General features: G+C 40.7%; 1 protein-coding gene across 2 annotated transcripts in view; it reads left to right on the plus strand.

Moving 5' to 3' along the window:
* The window catches only part of POPDC1 (popeye domain cAMP effector 1), a 32060-nt gene extending 19733 nt beyond the window's left edge, over positions 1-12327 (plus strand). The window contains exons 6-9 of one of the 2 annotated variants that reach the window (XM_075414306.1): positions 700-867; positions 4616-4757; positions 9763-9866; positions 12009-12096. In XM_075414306.1, coding sequence (XP_075270421.1) covers positions 700-867; positions 4616-4757; positions 9763-9830 — 378 coding nt within the window. In that variant the 3' untranslated portion in view covers positions 9831-9866; positions 12009-12096. Of the gene's footprint in view, positions 1-699; positions 868-4615; positions 4758-9762; positions 9867-12008 lie in introns of both variants that reach the window. The other variant, XM_075414305.1, reaches the window with a different exon arrangement.
* Positions 12328-12809: the final 482 nt, after the last annotated feature.

Consider the following 12809-nt stretch of genomic DNA (forward strand, 5'->3'; position numbering starts at 1 on the left):
CTGATCACTTCGTAGACAACTGACTTGCCCTTGCAAAGCACGCTGCAGAGTACCACCCAGCAGTGCGGGTTTCGCTGTGCCATTGCCCTCTGCTAGCACAGGGGGATGAATCTGGCAGATCCAGCCACCCTGGAGAGGGTGCAAGCTCCTCTGGAACTATTGATAACTGAATTATCAGTAACTGAGCAAATGGAGCCTGAGCTCAACTGCTAGCAGGTGGCACTTGTGGGACTGGCAGGGGTGACAGTGAAGAGACAAAGCTTAAACTCCTTTTTTTTTTTTTTTTAAGAAAAAAAAAAATGACTGAAAACTCTTTGATGGAGACCTTTGGATTATACCAGTTGTTCCTGTTTGGTGACAGCAACATAATATAAAATGTAGGCCTGTTGGGATGCGAGTAGTGTTGTCGATGTAGGACTGACTGTGTATGTAAATCTCCTCTTAACATAAATTCTTTTACAGTTATGACATATTTTCTCCTGTTACCTTCCCCCAGGTTTTCTGAAAAACATGCTTACCAGTTAAAAATGTGATGCTAATAAATATCTGAGATGTTTTATGTTTGTAAAGACCACGTTCTAAGGGATACTGAAAAGTTTTGTGGCTTTAAGAGTTATTTTAACTGGAGGCACAAATAAAATGATGTCACTTATTTTAAAGCAAGAGAGAAGTGCTAATTCTGAGCATGTATTTTCACAGGTCACTATTGTTGCAGATGATAACTGCAAGTTCCTGTGCTGGTCGAGAGAAAGACTGACTTACTTTCTGGAATCTGAGCCATTTCTTTATGAGATCTTTAAGTATCTTATTGGCAAAGATATTACAAATAAGCTCTATTCATTGAATGACCCAACCTTAAATGACAAGGTAAGCAACTGAAGTTTCATTTGGGAATTCATTTGGGAATTTTCCTCCCCCACATGAAAGTATTTTTTACATCCCCTTAAACCACCTTTTTTTTTAACCTGTTGCTATCGGCTGCTGAATTCACACGCATTGCCTTTTAGTGCCAAAGAATCAGTCAGTGCAGCGTTTTTGTCAGAAGCAATATTAGTTAACATTAGCACAGTAATGTACAAGAAAGGTGAAGAACTGAGATTCAGAAGTGGCTGGCTAGCACGAACATTTCTATCCAATTAGTAGACATGATGGCCTGTAGCTAAAAAGGTGCTTCCCCCTGGGTATCCTTTCTTATTAAAAAAATGGGTGCCTTTGTACAAAGAAGCTTCAGGGTTTTTTCTGAAAGAATTTGCTTGCTGGGTTCAAACAACTGGGTAATACTGATTGCCAAAAAGAATAATTTCAACATGTGCTTGAGGGTTGCAAATACAGGGGGGGCAGGGAGAGAAGGAATATCAGGTTGATACGATGTAGTTAGTGGAAGGAGGCATGAAATACATATAAAATATAAATAGATATAAGATACTCAGTAGTCTGAATATAACTCATTCTTCTTTGCATGAAGAGGGAGTGTGTTTTAGGTGTCACAGTGGTCTGGGTTTAGTCACAGATATATTGATTATCTTGGTTTGCTTTCGTTTTGTCTCCTTAGTTACACGGCTTTTCAAGATTTGCAGGTGACTCGGCTGCTGGTGGTTTTTTTTTTATTATTCATGTAGTGGCTGTAGGGTTCTCATATGTAATTTATTTGAAGAACTTTAACCATCATTTATGAAAAGCTTTGTAAGTTTATAATACAGTATTTTCATATTCTGTTTTTATTGATTTAACTCACACTTAGAGCAAAAATCCTTCTCATCAGATTGCCCATAAATATTTCATGTATAGGTTAAATAGCTACTTCTGCAAAGTTGTGAATTTACTAGAAAATGATCCAAAAGGAGTGTCCTGCACTGCCACTGTACAACAGACTTCAACAGACTTAATTTGTAATGCTTTTATGGCTAATTATACATTGTAAGTTTTCTCAATTTTGTACTGGCTATAGAAAGAGAAAAGAAAGAATTGCTGGAGAAATAACTTAATAGCAATAAAGCACCGCTTATTCTGCCCTCTGGTCAATGAAATAGAGGATTACACAGTCTTGCAGTCAGATCCTCAAAACTATTTTGGATCCCTGTTTTCATCTTGCTAATCCAGTAAAATGAAAGTGATCTAACAGGATATATATGTCTCTCTCTCTTATAAAGTGTGTGATTAAAGCTTCTTTTTTTTATAAAAATGGAAAAGAATTACACGGGACATGTTCTGTATTAAAACCCACATCTACATAGAGAGTGAGTAATTTGTGGAGTATCTGAAAGGACCATGTAGTGACGTGCCTCCTTTCTGTACGAAGGGTCACATTCAGACTGCCTCTTCTTGGAGAATGCTCTGCTCACACTGCTTCCTATCCTTGCCTTTTTTTCTTTTTTCCACTCTTTTTTGATCATTTTTCTTTTTTCTCTTTTTTTTCCTGTTTTCCTTTTTATTTTTTTTTTCTTCTTTATTCTCTGGGGTTTTTTTCCTCTTTTCTTTCCTTTTTTTTTCCGTCATTTTCTTTTTTTACACTTGGATGACAGCATTAGGATGCTATGCCTAGTATACAAAGTCATCTGCAACACACTTGTGCTGCTGACTTCTGGCAGCGTAGAGCTTCAGCATTAGTATAAGTATTTCTTGAAATGGAAATATAATGAAATACTCATTGTAATGTTGCAATTGATTGTTTTTAAGTGAAAGGTCCTTATCATACATTCTAAGTATTAAAAAAAAACCCCAAACTTCACCCCTCTTCTGACTTAACATCTGCATACTTTTATGAAAATAACAGTGGAAGCATTTGTTATCAGTACATTTTTTGGGGCTTCCCTGTGAGAGTAGTGAGCTCCCCTGGCTTCTGCCTCCTGTGTTTTAATCCTGCTGTTGAGTTGCAGCCGCAGGTATTGCTGTGATCGAAGCTGGCAGTCCTTGCTGTTTGAGAGGTTCATTTTGATTAGCGCTGTGTCACGTGTGCACAGCCTGGAAGATCAAATGCATGTCCAGCCTGCTGGGCCAGGTGAGATCAAGGCTGAAAGGGACTTCCTAGTTCTGCACTTACCCTGTCTATATTTCCCACTGCATGGCTCAAGTATAGCTATATAATGTACAGATAAGTCAGTATGAACAGAAAAGTTCCATTTAACTTCATTCTAGCTAATAAGAGGTTTGACATTTCTATTTGTCACTTTAATGCACTGAGTATGTATTTTCCTTGCTATCCTAAAATCATATACAGATATGTAGATCTGGCCTCACAATTCTATGTATATTTCTGAATTAGATCATATTTTCACTTTTGAGTTTGTACCAAGTCTTTAGTGATAACAGTCACAAGAATTTAAGATCACTGTAACTGTTTTATTACAGAAACTTTTGAAAATGTATGTTACACAAATTAAGAGTGAGCATTTGGGAAATTTGTAGTGCCTTTTTGTTCTTCCTCAAATGAAAATCCTGTTGCACAAGCCCTTCCTACGTAACGTAGGACAAAAACAGTCTGTCAAGTAAATATGCCTTCATTTCCCCATTGCCAGCAACCTTTGGGTAAATCACTTCACGCAGGCTGCGTTGTCAGATATACAAATTACTGGTGTCTTTAATGCGTTTTAGCTGGTGACAATCTCAGGAGAAAATTTTGTAGCAGACTTCTGTCCACAGGGAACACACAAGAGAACAACTAAACGAAATCCAGTGTAGATTATTCATGATCAATATGGTAGCAAGAAGATAAGAATATCAATTCATTGTATGTTGGAAAATGGAGAAGTATCCATTTATTTACAAGGAACCTTGTGATTTTCTCCTACCTAAGGAGATTTTCACTACTTTTGGGAAAATAGTCGTTCCTCTCTGCATGAAATAGGGTGCTAATCCCTGACAAGGTTCAGTAAAGTGAAGTTTTACATTATGCTTTTGTCATTGATTACTACCTTTCACAATACACCTAAAATAGCATTCTGACTTGCAGTAATATTTAACAAGGTACAATATATGGTCTCCTATAAATATTATAGTACAATGACTTTTCAGGAAGACTACTCGAAGCAAATAGAAGCTTCTAGGACCATTTGACAGGCAGAGGATAATGTTCACGTGATGCATTTAATGTCTTCTGTAAAATCAAGAGCCAAATGATCATCTGCTAGGAAGGAATTACATTCACCATTTTCTAACATGATAAAATGAAAAGCCAGGAAAGCTAACGAGTTGCTTCTATGGTATAAACTGCTAAACTCTATATATAGCATGCTGTTTTGTATATGAGGACCAGGTGCATCATAAAGGCTGTATTCAATTGCAGAGCATCATACCTGAATAACGAATTGGCAAATAACAAAAATCAACCTTTCTGTAGGAAAATACATGAAAAGTCCAGTGCAAAACAGAATTAAAATTGAATAACTAATCTGAGGTTTCATGCTTGTCAGTGTTCTAATTCCAGTATATTACTGGAATCTTCTGTTTTCATTTAAAAACAATTTACACTGCATAGAATCTTCTGCTGTAATCAGCTTCTTAATTTGTGAATAGCTGAGACCAGAGCATCTACTACAGAGGAAATAGTGATTTTCAGTTTCTATTTTAGTTTACTTTATACCTTTTTAAAAATAACAATTACTTATTTGTTTTTTAGGCTTCAAAAAAGATTGATCGACAGCCTAGTCTTTGCTCCCAGCTCTCTGTGATGCAGATGAGAAACAGTATGGCCAGTACCAGTGACAGTGAGGATGGCTTGCAGATGTTTCTTCGTGGGACTTCCTCTGCATCCTCTCTTCGTGAGTGCTCAAAATAGTTCATGCCAGTTTTGAACACAGCTTGGCTGATCATAAAAGGTGATTGTAGAACTCCTGATATCTTCGATGGGAGCAGACTGTAGCTTTTTGGATGCTGCTGTACAGAATTAAGTGGAAGGACCTAACTGTAGGGAATTCATAAGATGCAAAAGGCGCTGTGTGCTAACTGAAACTACCTCATGTAGATACTGGAAAAAAACAGCATGTGTTGTAATAAATTTTGGCGTAATGTGAATGTGTAGGCATAAAATGGAATGCTTATAGCAAAGGGGTAAAACTGTGAATGTACAATGCCCATTACAGTAGTGTCTCCTTTGGTCTGTGACTGGTCTTGTAGAAATCAAAAACCCAGACAAAAGATCTTCCCACAGCAACTTGGTGCTCTGCATTTCCTCCTAAGATATTTTGTGTTGGCAGGGTCTGGAGAAATGTGGTGTACAACCAATATTTTGATGCCACCTGGAAAATCTCCAAATACCTTGTCAGGCTCCCCTCCCCTGTGCTGTGTTTGACAGGAGTAGTAGAGAACAGATGAAATTAGGGAAGAAACCATGTCTGACCTTTTTGCTTCTACTCTTGGAATTTATTTCTTTATAGAAACTTTCTAAACAAGTCATTTTAGGCTAATGTTATCTTTTAATTTTCCTGAATCTCAACTTCAACAGTAGCCTGAACACTGAAAGCAGCTTTTGAACAAAAAAAAACCAGAAGATGCTCGATTTTCTCATTTGGCATAAGCTGTTAGTTTAACGGAATTTGAAAGGATCATACAGGATTATTTGTTTTAATTTGGGAAATACTATTCTTTGGTAATTAGAATTCAAATATAGGAAGAAAAAAATGACTGCCAGTTATTTATTGTAGTTAAACTCTCTGCTAAGAAGAAAAAGTGATTTAAAGTGTTTGCACTTTCCCATTTAATTATCTGTTCTCCGTTGTGTTCCTCACAGTTCTCATCCAGGAACTCCTTCAGACTTGGAGGGCCTATTTCTTTTCACTCGTTACCGTTGGTATATTCTGCATGCCCAGAAGCAAAAGCCCTGCTAGTGTTTAAATCTGCTAGAATCTTGGGGGTGACAGCTGGGATATAGGTGTTAAAGACTGGTGAAAATTCCGGCATTGTTTTCTTTATTTCTTTTCTGTTCCCTGAAACAGGACATTTAGAATCACAGAATAGTTGAGATTGGAAGGAACCCGTGGAGATAGTCTAGTCCAACCCCGTGTTCAAAGCAGGGTCAACTAGAGCAGGTTGCTCAGGGCTTTGACTTCCAGTCAAGCTTTGAATATTTCTAAGGTGGAAGATGTTACAGCCCCTCTGGGCAACCTGTTCCAGGGCCTTACCACCCTCATGGTGAAAAAGATTTCCCTTATCACAACTCACAACTGTTGTCCTTTTGTTCTTTAGTGCATGCCTTCGAGAAGAGTCTGGCTCTGTCTTCTTTATACCCTTCCATTAGGTAGCCAAAGACAACAGTAAGATCCCCTGAGAACCTTCTGTTCACAAGGCTGAACACACCCTGTTCTTGCCGCCTCGCCATCTACATCATGTGCTCCAGCCCCTGACCATCTTGGTTGCTCTCCACTGCACTCGCTCCAGTATGTCCATGTCTTTCTTGTACAGGGAAACCCAAAACTGGACATCGCACTCCAGATGCTATCTCACAAGTGCCAAGCAGAGGGAACTGATCTCTTTCATTGACCTGCTGGCTATGCATTTGCTCATATGGCCCAATGTGTGCTGCTAATATGACCCAATGTGGATGGCCACCTTCACTGGTGGGGCACTTTGCTAACTCATATTGTATTTTGTGTCCACCAGGACCCCCAGCTCTGTTTCTGCAAAGTTGCTTTCCAACCAGCTGATGCCCAGGCTGTACTGCTGTGTAGGTTTGTCATGTCCCAGGTGCAGGAATTTGCCTTTGTGTAACTTCAGGTGGTTTCTGTCAGTTCTTTTCTCCAGCCTTTGAGGGCCCATTCTGAGTAGCTACCCTACCCTCTAGCCTATCAGCAGTTTCCCTCAGCTGTTGTCTCTGAACTTGGTGGAAGGGCACTCCATCCCATCACGCAGGTCATTAATATAGTGAACATTATAGGCCTTGGTACTGGCCCTCGAGGGACACTGCTGGTAACCAACTGCCAGCTTGGTTTTCACCACAGAAGCGGTCAGACTGGTCAGGCACAAGCTGCCCATGCTGCATCCATGATGCCTGTTCCCAGTCACCTTCCTGTCCTTCACCTGCTTGGACATCGCTTCCAGGAAGACAGGTTCCATAATCTTCATGGGGACCGAGGTTAGGCTGATAGGCCAATTGTTCCCTGGGTGTTTCTCCTTGCCCTTCTTGAAAATGACCATGACACTGGCCTTTTTTCCTCTCCCCTGGCTGCCATGACCTTTCCAAGATGATAGAGAGGGGTCTTGCAATTGCACAAGCCAACCCTCAGCACACTTGGATGCAGCCCATGTGGTTCCACAGTCTTGTGTTTGCCCTGTTGACTTCAGTGGTCCCTAACTCAAGGTGGCTTTCCTGTAAGTCAGGTATCACTCTCCCAGTCTCTACCACTAGAATCAGAGACCTGGGAGGCCTCAAGACAAACCTGTAAAGGAAAAACTGAAGCAAAAAAGCTATTGAATATCTCAGCCTTTTCCATGCCCCGCTGAGCCATGGCCTCACATTTTCCCTGGTCTTCCTTTCATTGCCGATGTATTTGTAGAAGCCCTGCTTGTTGCACTTCACTAGATCCAGGTCCAGCTGAGCTTTGGCTTTCCTAATTTCATCCCTGCATGCTAGGGCCGTGTTTCTGTATTCCCCCAAGCAGCTCATCTCTGCCTCCACTTCATGTGTGTGTTTGTATGAGCTCTGTCAGGACTTTCCTGTTCATCTGTGCCAGCCTTCTACTGTGCTTGCTCAACTTTCTGTACACTGGAATGGACTGTCCTTGTGTTTTGAGGCAAGTGTCCTTGAAGATCAGTCATCTGTCCTTTGGTCCCTTTGCCCTTGCAGGCCACGTCCCATGGGTTCCTGCCCAGTAGATCCCTAAGCAAGCTGCAGACCCCTGTTCTCAGGTCCAGGGTTGTAACTCTACTATTTGTCTTGCACACTTCTCAGTATCTTAAACTCCACCAGCTCCTGGACACTGCAGCCAAGGTTACCATCAGCCTTCAGCTCCCTGATGAGTTCTTCCTTGTTCGTCAGTGACAGGTCCAGCAGAACTCCTCCCCTAGTCAACTCGTCGATCACTTGTGTGAAGAAGTTGTCTGCCACGCTCTCCAGAGATCTCCTGGACTGCTTGCTCCCAGCCCTGTTGACTTTCCATCAGACACTGGGGTGGTTAAAGTTCCTCACAAGTACCAAGGCCTGCAGTCATGAGGCTTCATCCAGTTGTCTAAAGAAGGCTTCCATCTACTTGCTGCTCTTGATCCGGCAGCCTGTGGCAGATACCTGCCACGAAGTCTCCCGTGTTGGTCTGTTCTGTGATCTTTACCCATAAGCTCTCGACTGGCTTTTCACCTGTGCCACGGCAAAGCTCCATGAAACAGAAGCCGCTCCTTTGCACAGAGCGCCCTTGGACAAATTTACACGTTCAGAGGCCTGAAAGAAATTTTTAAAATGTATTGGTGCAATTAGCTAGAATTAAAATTTTCTCTCAGGCTTGGCAGCAAAACACTTACATTGATATTTCGGCTTTGGGAGAAAGTAATCTAAGTGCCCAACGTGTTCAGCTGTAATTACATTAATCCCCAAGCTGCATCCGTGCTTAGCAGACACTTGATAAACACACTTTTCCTCTGTTGTAGTTTTCCTTGGTTTGTGTACCGTATTTTCGGGTGTGTGTTGTACACTTTCCCCCAAAGAGAAGTTGAAATGTCTTCTGTGTTCCAAAATTGCTCAGTCCAGCAGCGGTTGGTGTAGTTGTTGCTGCCACCGCCACCACCCCACTGGCACCGGTGCATGTGGCAGCAGCCTCCCGAGTCCAATAGTTCCCTGACTTTCAGGGGGTTGCAGGAGGGATGCCCGTGCAGCAGTGTGTCATGCCACCATCCTCTTTTGATTAATGAAGAATTTCTGACTTTTGTAAAAGGTTGATACAAATTCTGGATGAAAGGTTATTTATCTCGCTAAACTGTAATGCTTCAATCTTTCTTTTTGCTGAAATAGCTTGTTAGTTATTCCCGGGCACTGTCATTGCCAGTGAGGGGTTTGCTGCCAAGGTGAGCTCTGCTTCAAGATTTGTACTCGGTGTGCGTTGTGGCCATGTGTGTACTTGTTCAGTTTTCCCTGTGATCTGAGAAAAAAAAAGCTGCCGTTTGCCTTCCCGCTGCTGTGTTTTCAAAAACTTTCTCCTGGGAGCTCTGAGTGCAGCAGTCAGTCTTTGTTTGTTTTGTTTTTTTTTTTTTGATCTGATTTTTAAGATTCAGCATGCGGTACGTGCTGAGGCATGCTGTCCCAGTGCTGTTCCCCTGGATCTTCCTGCTGCAAGCATACATTTGTTTGTTAAAAAAAACAACACAAAACCCCAAAACCAAACCCAGAAAATTTAGTAAAGAATATATGTAAATGACAAACTTTTTTTTTAAATTAGAAGACATTAATATGAGAAACTTCTCTTCACAGGAGCTCTACAAGAGTACTGTCTTGCTATTGCTAGGTGATTGATTGTTGCGTTGACAAAAGCTTCCCATTACAAATATGATATTTGACTACTACAATAAAAATAAGTTTTGTTCTCCTAATTTCCATATTCTTGAAAAATTGAGCATTTATATTTTTGTATAATCTGAACTTTAAAAATTGTGCTCTTATCTGTGCTACAAACAATCAGCTTTGACTCATTTTCTCCAGAAATTCGTATAAGGATTTTTTCAGTGTTTAGTAGTGAAAGAGTGAAAAATACTAATTAGTAGGTCTCAAACTACAATTACTAATGAAACTGTGTTGTGAATTTAATTAACTAAGAAACCCAACTAACTGTTTGCTTTTATATTAAGGAAATAACCAACAAGAGTTCTATAACGCTTATGGAGCGAGTCGTTTGCAGCATGACTTTTTCTGTTGATAACATCACATTAACTCAGCAAGCATCCTCGACAAGGTATTAAGTGGGCTTTGTTTTTCACGTGGTACTTGTGCTTGACATCCGTGATCCATCTGTATGTAATTTATTGGTAAATGAAATTGATGCATCTGTTTTTGCAAAATTTGAGTTAAGCAGAAATAGTTCAACCTGATTACAGGGGTAGCTTCACCTAACTTTCAGTCCTTTAAAGAGCGTTTTGATATTAGTTTCTATTCAATAACTTTATTGCTTGATAGTCACTGATGTTAGTGACACAGTCTCTTTTTTTTGTGCTGCTTGGTTTAGATCACTCATTTGCTGGGCTGTCAATGTGCATTTGCAAACTTCTAAGCTAAGCAGGAATGTAGAAGGGTTTTGTTTTGGTAATGCGTTTGTTGGTATTATCTCATTATGCGTGCTCCCTATGTTATACCCAGCTTGTGGTTAAATTTAAAAGCAGGATTGGATTCCATGGGAAACGCTGTCCTAATAGGCCTTTGGGCTTAGATCCTCGAGAGAGTGCAACAGGGTAGTGTGTGGAAGGCCTGGGTTCAAGGTCTGGCTCGGTCTCCTGAACGTCTGTCCAGCACTGGAGGGAGGCATCAGGAGACCAGGGGTTTGGTGTTCAGAGGAAATGAGAGCATCTCTTTGAACCAAACAACTGGGCAGTGTTAGACTCAATACTGGATCCTGTTCAGAAGACTTATGGCTTCTTACTGCTGATTTCTGGAGAGAACTAACCACTTTCAAGTGAAAGAGAACTAGTCTAAAAGTGGTAATAAACTAGTAATAAAGTAATAATAAATGATTGCTTGACAGTTCCAGTATTGAAAAATGTGTGTGAATAACTCTTTGTCATGGTAGTTTTTGAATGTTAAAATAAAATACTAATACATTCTTAACATAAAAAGTTCTAAAAAGCTAATTCCAAACAATGTTTGTGTGAATGTGACTTAAAAATGCAGCACAGTACGATAACCTGCTGGTCTTGCCTGTGGCTGTATTTTGTCCTGTGTGTAACATAAGCAGCACAGAGGAGTCCACCTTCATAAATAGGCTTATCAGAGCACTTTGCCATAGATCTGATAAACTTCTTTAAATAACAAGAATAGCCCTGCAATAAGAGTATGTTCTGGCTATCAGTATTTTTTTCAAGAAAATTTGAATTTTTAGCTTGTATACAGATAATTTGTCAGATGAGACCAATACCTCTTGCTCTTTTCTTCTAAAATTGTATTTCAAAGATTTCCCTACTCTTTTTTGGTCATCATATTGTAGCTGTTTACAACCTTGTACCATTGTGGTGGTTTAACTCTAGAAGAGGGTACTGGGAGAAAAAGAATGTCCAAGTGCAGATGCCATTTCAGAATGGACAACGAGAAATCAGCCTGTTTGGCTGATGTCAGAGGAGCTCTGTGGTTTAACGCTCATGCTGAAAATCTAACTACAATAGAGGTAGTTTGCAGCGGTAGCTTGCACAAAAACTCCATTTAATGTCTTACCAGCAGTGGCCGTGGTGCGTGCTCCGCTCTGGCAAGCTTGATGAGTAGCTGCTTTTCTATAAGGTTGTCTGGGAGCAATGAAATCAGTCAGCCAGATGTTACTTGGCCTTCACCTGTTAATCTTGTTTTCTCTGTGGTTGTTTATGGGGGTGTTCAGTTTTCCATAGACTTTACATTATGATGCTTTTAAGGCAGTTAGGGCTGTGATCAGGTACCCACCTGAGGTTTTCTATGTACACCGAGTAATTTTTTTTCACAGCTGAGGCAAGCGTGCCAATGTACATACCTTATGTGTTTAACCATTCGTATCATCATCTATGGAGAAGAACTAGTGGGCACGTGGGATGGGGAGGAAACGATCGGCAGGGACGCAGCGTTGGGCACCTCGTGCAGTCAGGATTTGCACTGAGTTTGGGTAAGATGCTGTGCCTGTGGCCTCTGGCCGGCCGCAGCGTCTGAACCTCAGCAGCGTTGCTGGTTTGTAGCAGCGTGGCTGTCCCACCTTCAGCATTTCCTGGTGCCTGTGGCCAAATAACAAGGAAATCTTCAGTTAGAAAATCCTCTTATGAGGGAACAAGGACAGGATCATCAGATGGTGTGCACTTTGTCACAATTAAGTGTATGTAGCAGGTACGTGTTGTTAAATTAATTGGTAATTTCTTTGTGACTGTGGCAGGCCCGGGGCGGACGTCTCCCTACCTGAGAACTTCGGCAAAAATGAAGCCAATAGAAGAAACTGTTGAAGATGATGTCTTTGAAGCCCCATCTGCTGATAAGCTTGAACTCCAGCGGCTGCCTTGAACAGATGTGTCTTCAGACATGTAAGAGCTGGTACAAGGCTCCGGTGCAAGAGGAAGAAGTTGAATTTGGGAGGAATCTGAAAGCTAAAACCACCTCTCTGTGTTTGAATTTACCACAGCATATGTCAGTGGTCTTTAGATGGAAATGCCGTGTTTTATTTTACTTCTAAACAAAATAAAATAAATAAAAACTCATAGGAGGGTTTTTGTTTTTTTTTCTGGACACTGGTATTTGCTATATCTCTACTTAGACTCTTGCCATCATAGATTTAGTATTAAGTAGTTGACTAGCTTGAAATTTCTAGAGACTTGTTCAGTGGAGAATATGCCCAGTTTCATTTTCATGAGTTTCTTAGAAGCCTGTATCTTGGTGCTTTTCAGTGGGAGATTTTCAAACTGTGTTTCCAGAGCAGCCATGCTGTTGCCTCCCATCATTGCTGTGAGAGTCTCGTGTGAAATAATGTATCATGCTCTTCTCCACGTGTTGGTAGGTGTTTGCCTCTAACTCTGGCATATCCTAACCTGACTGCTTGGCTCTGCAATTGTAATAATGACTTGATTTATGGGGGGGGGATATGTAAATTTAATGTTGCTTTCCAACCTTTTCCTTCTTTAGGTAACTGTATTACACAGCTAGGCAACCACTTCTTTTTTCACACGACAAAGTCTAACAAAGG

The sequence above is a fragment of the Opisthocomus hoazin genome, chromosome 2, assembly GCF_030867145.1.
Source record: "Opisthocomus hoazin isolate bOpiHoa1 chromosome 2, bOpiHoa1.hap1, whole genome shotgun sequence".
Lineage (NCBI taxonomy): Eukaryota > Metazoa > Chordata > Aves > Opisthocomiformes > Opisthocomidae > Opisthocomus > Opisthocomus hoazin.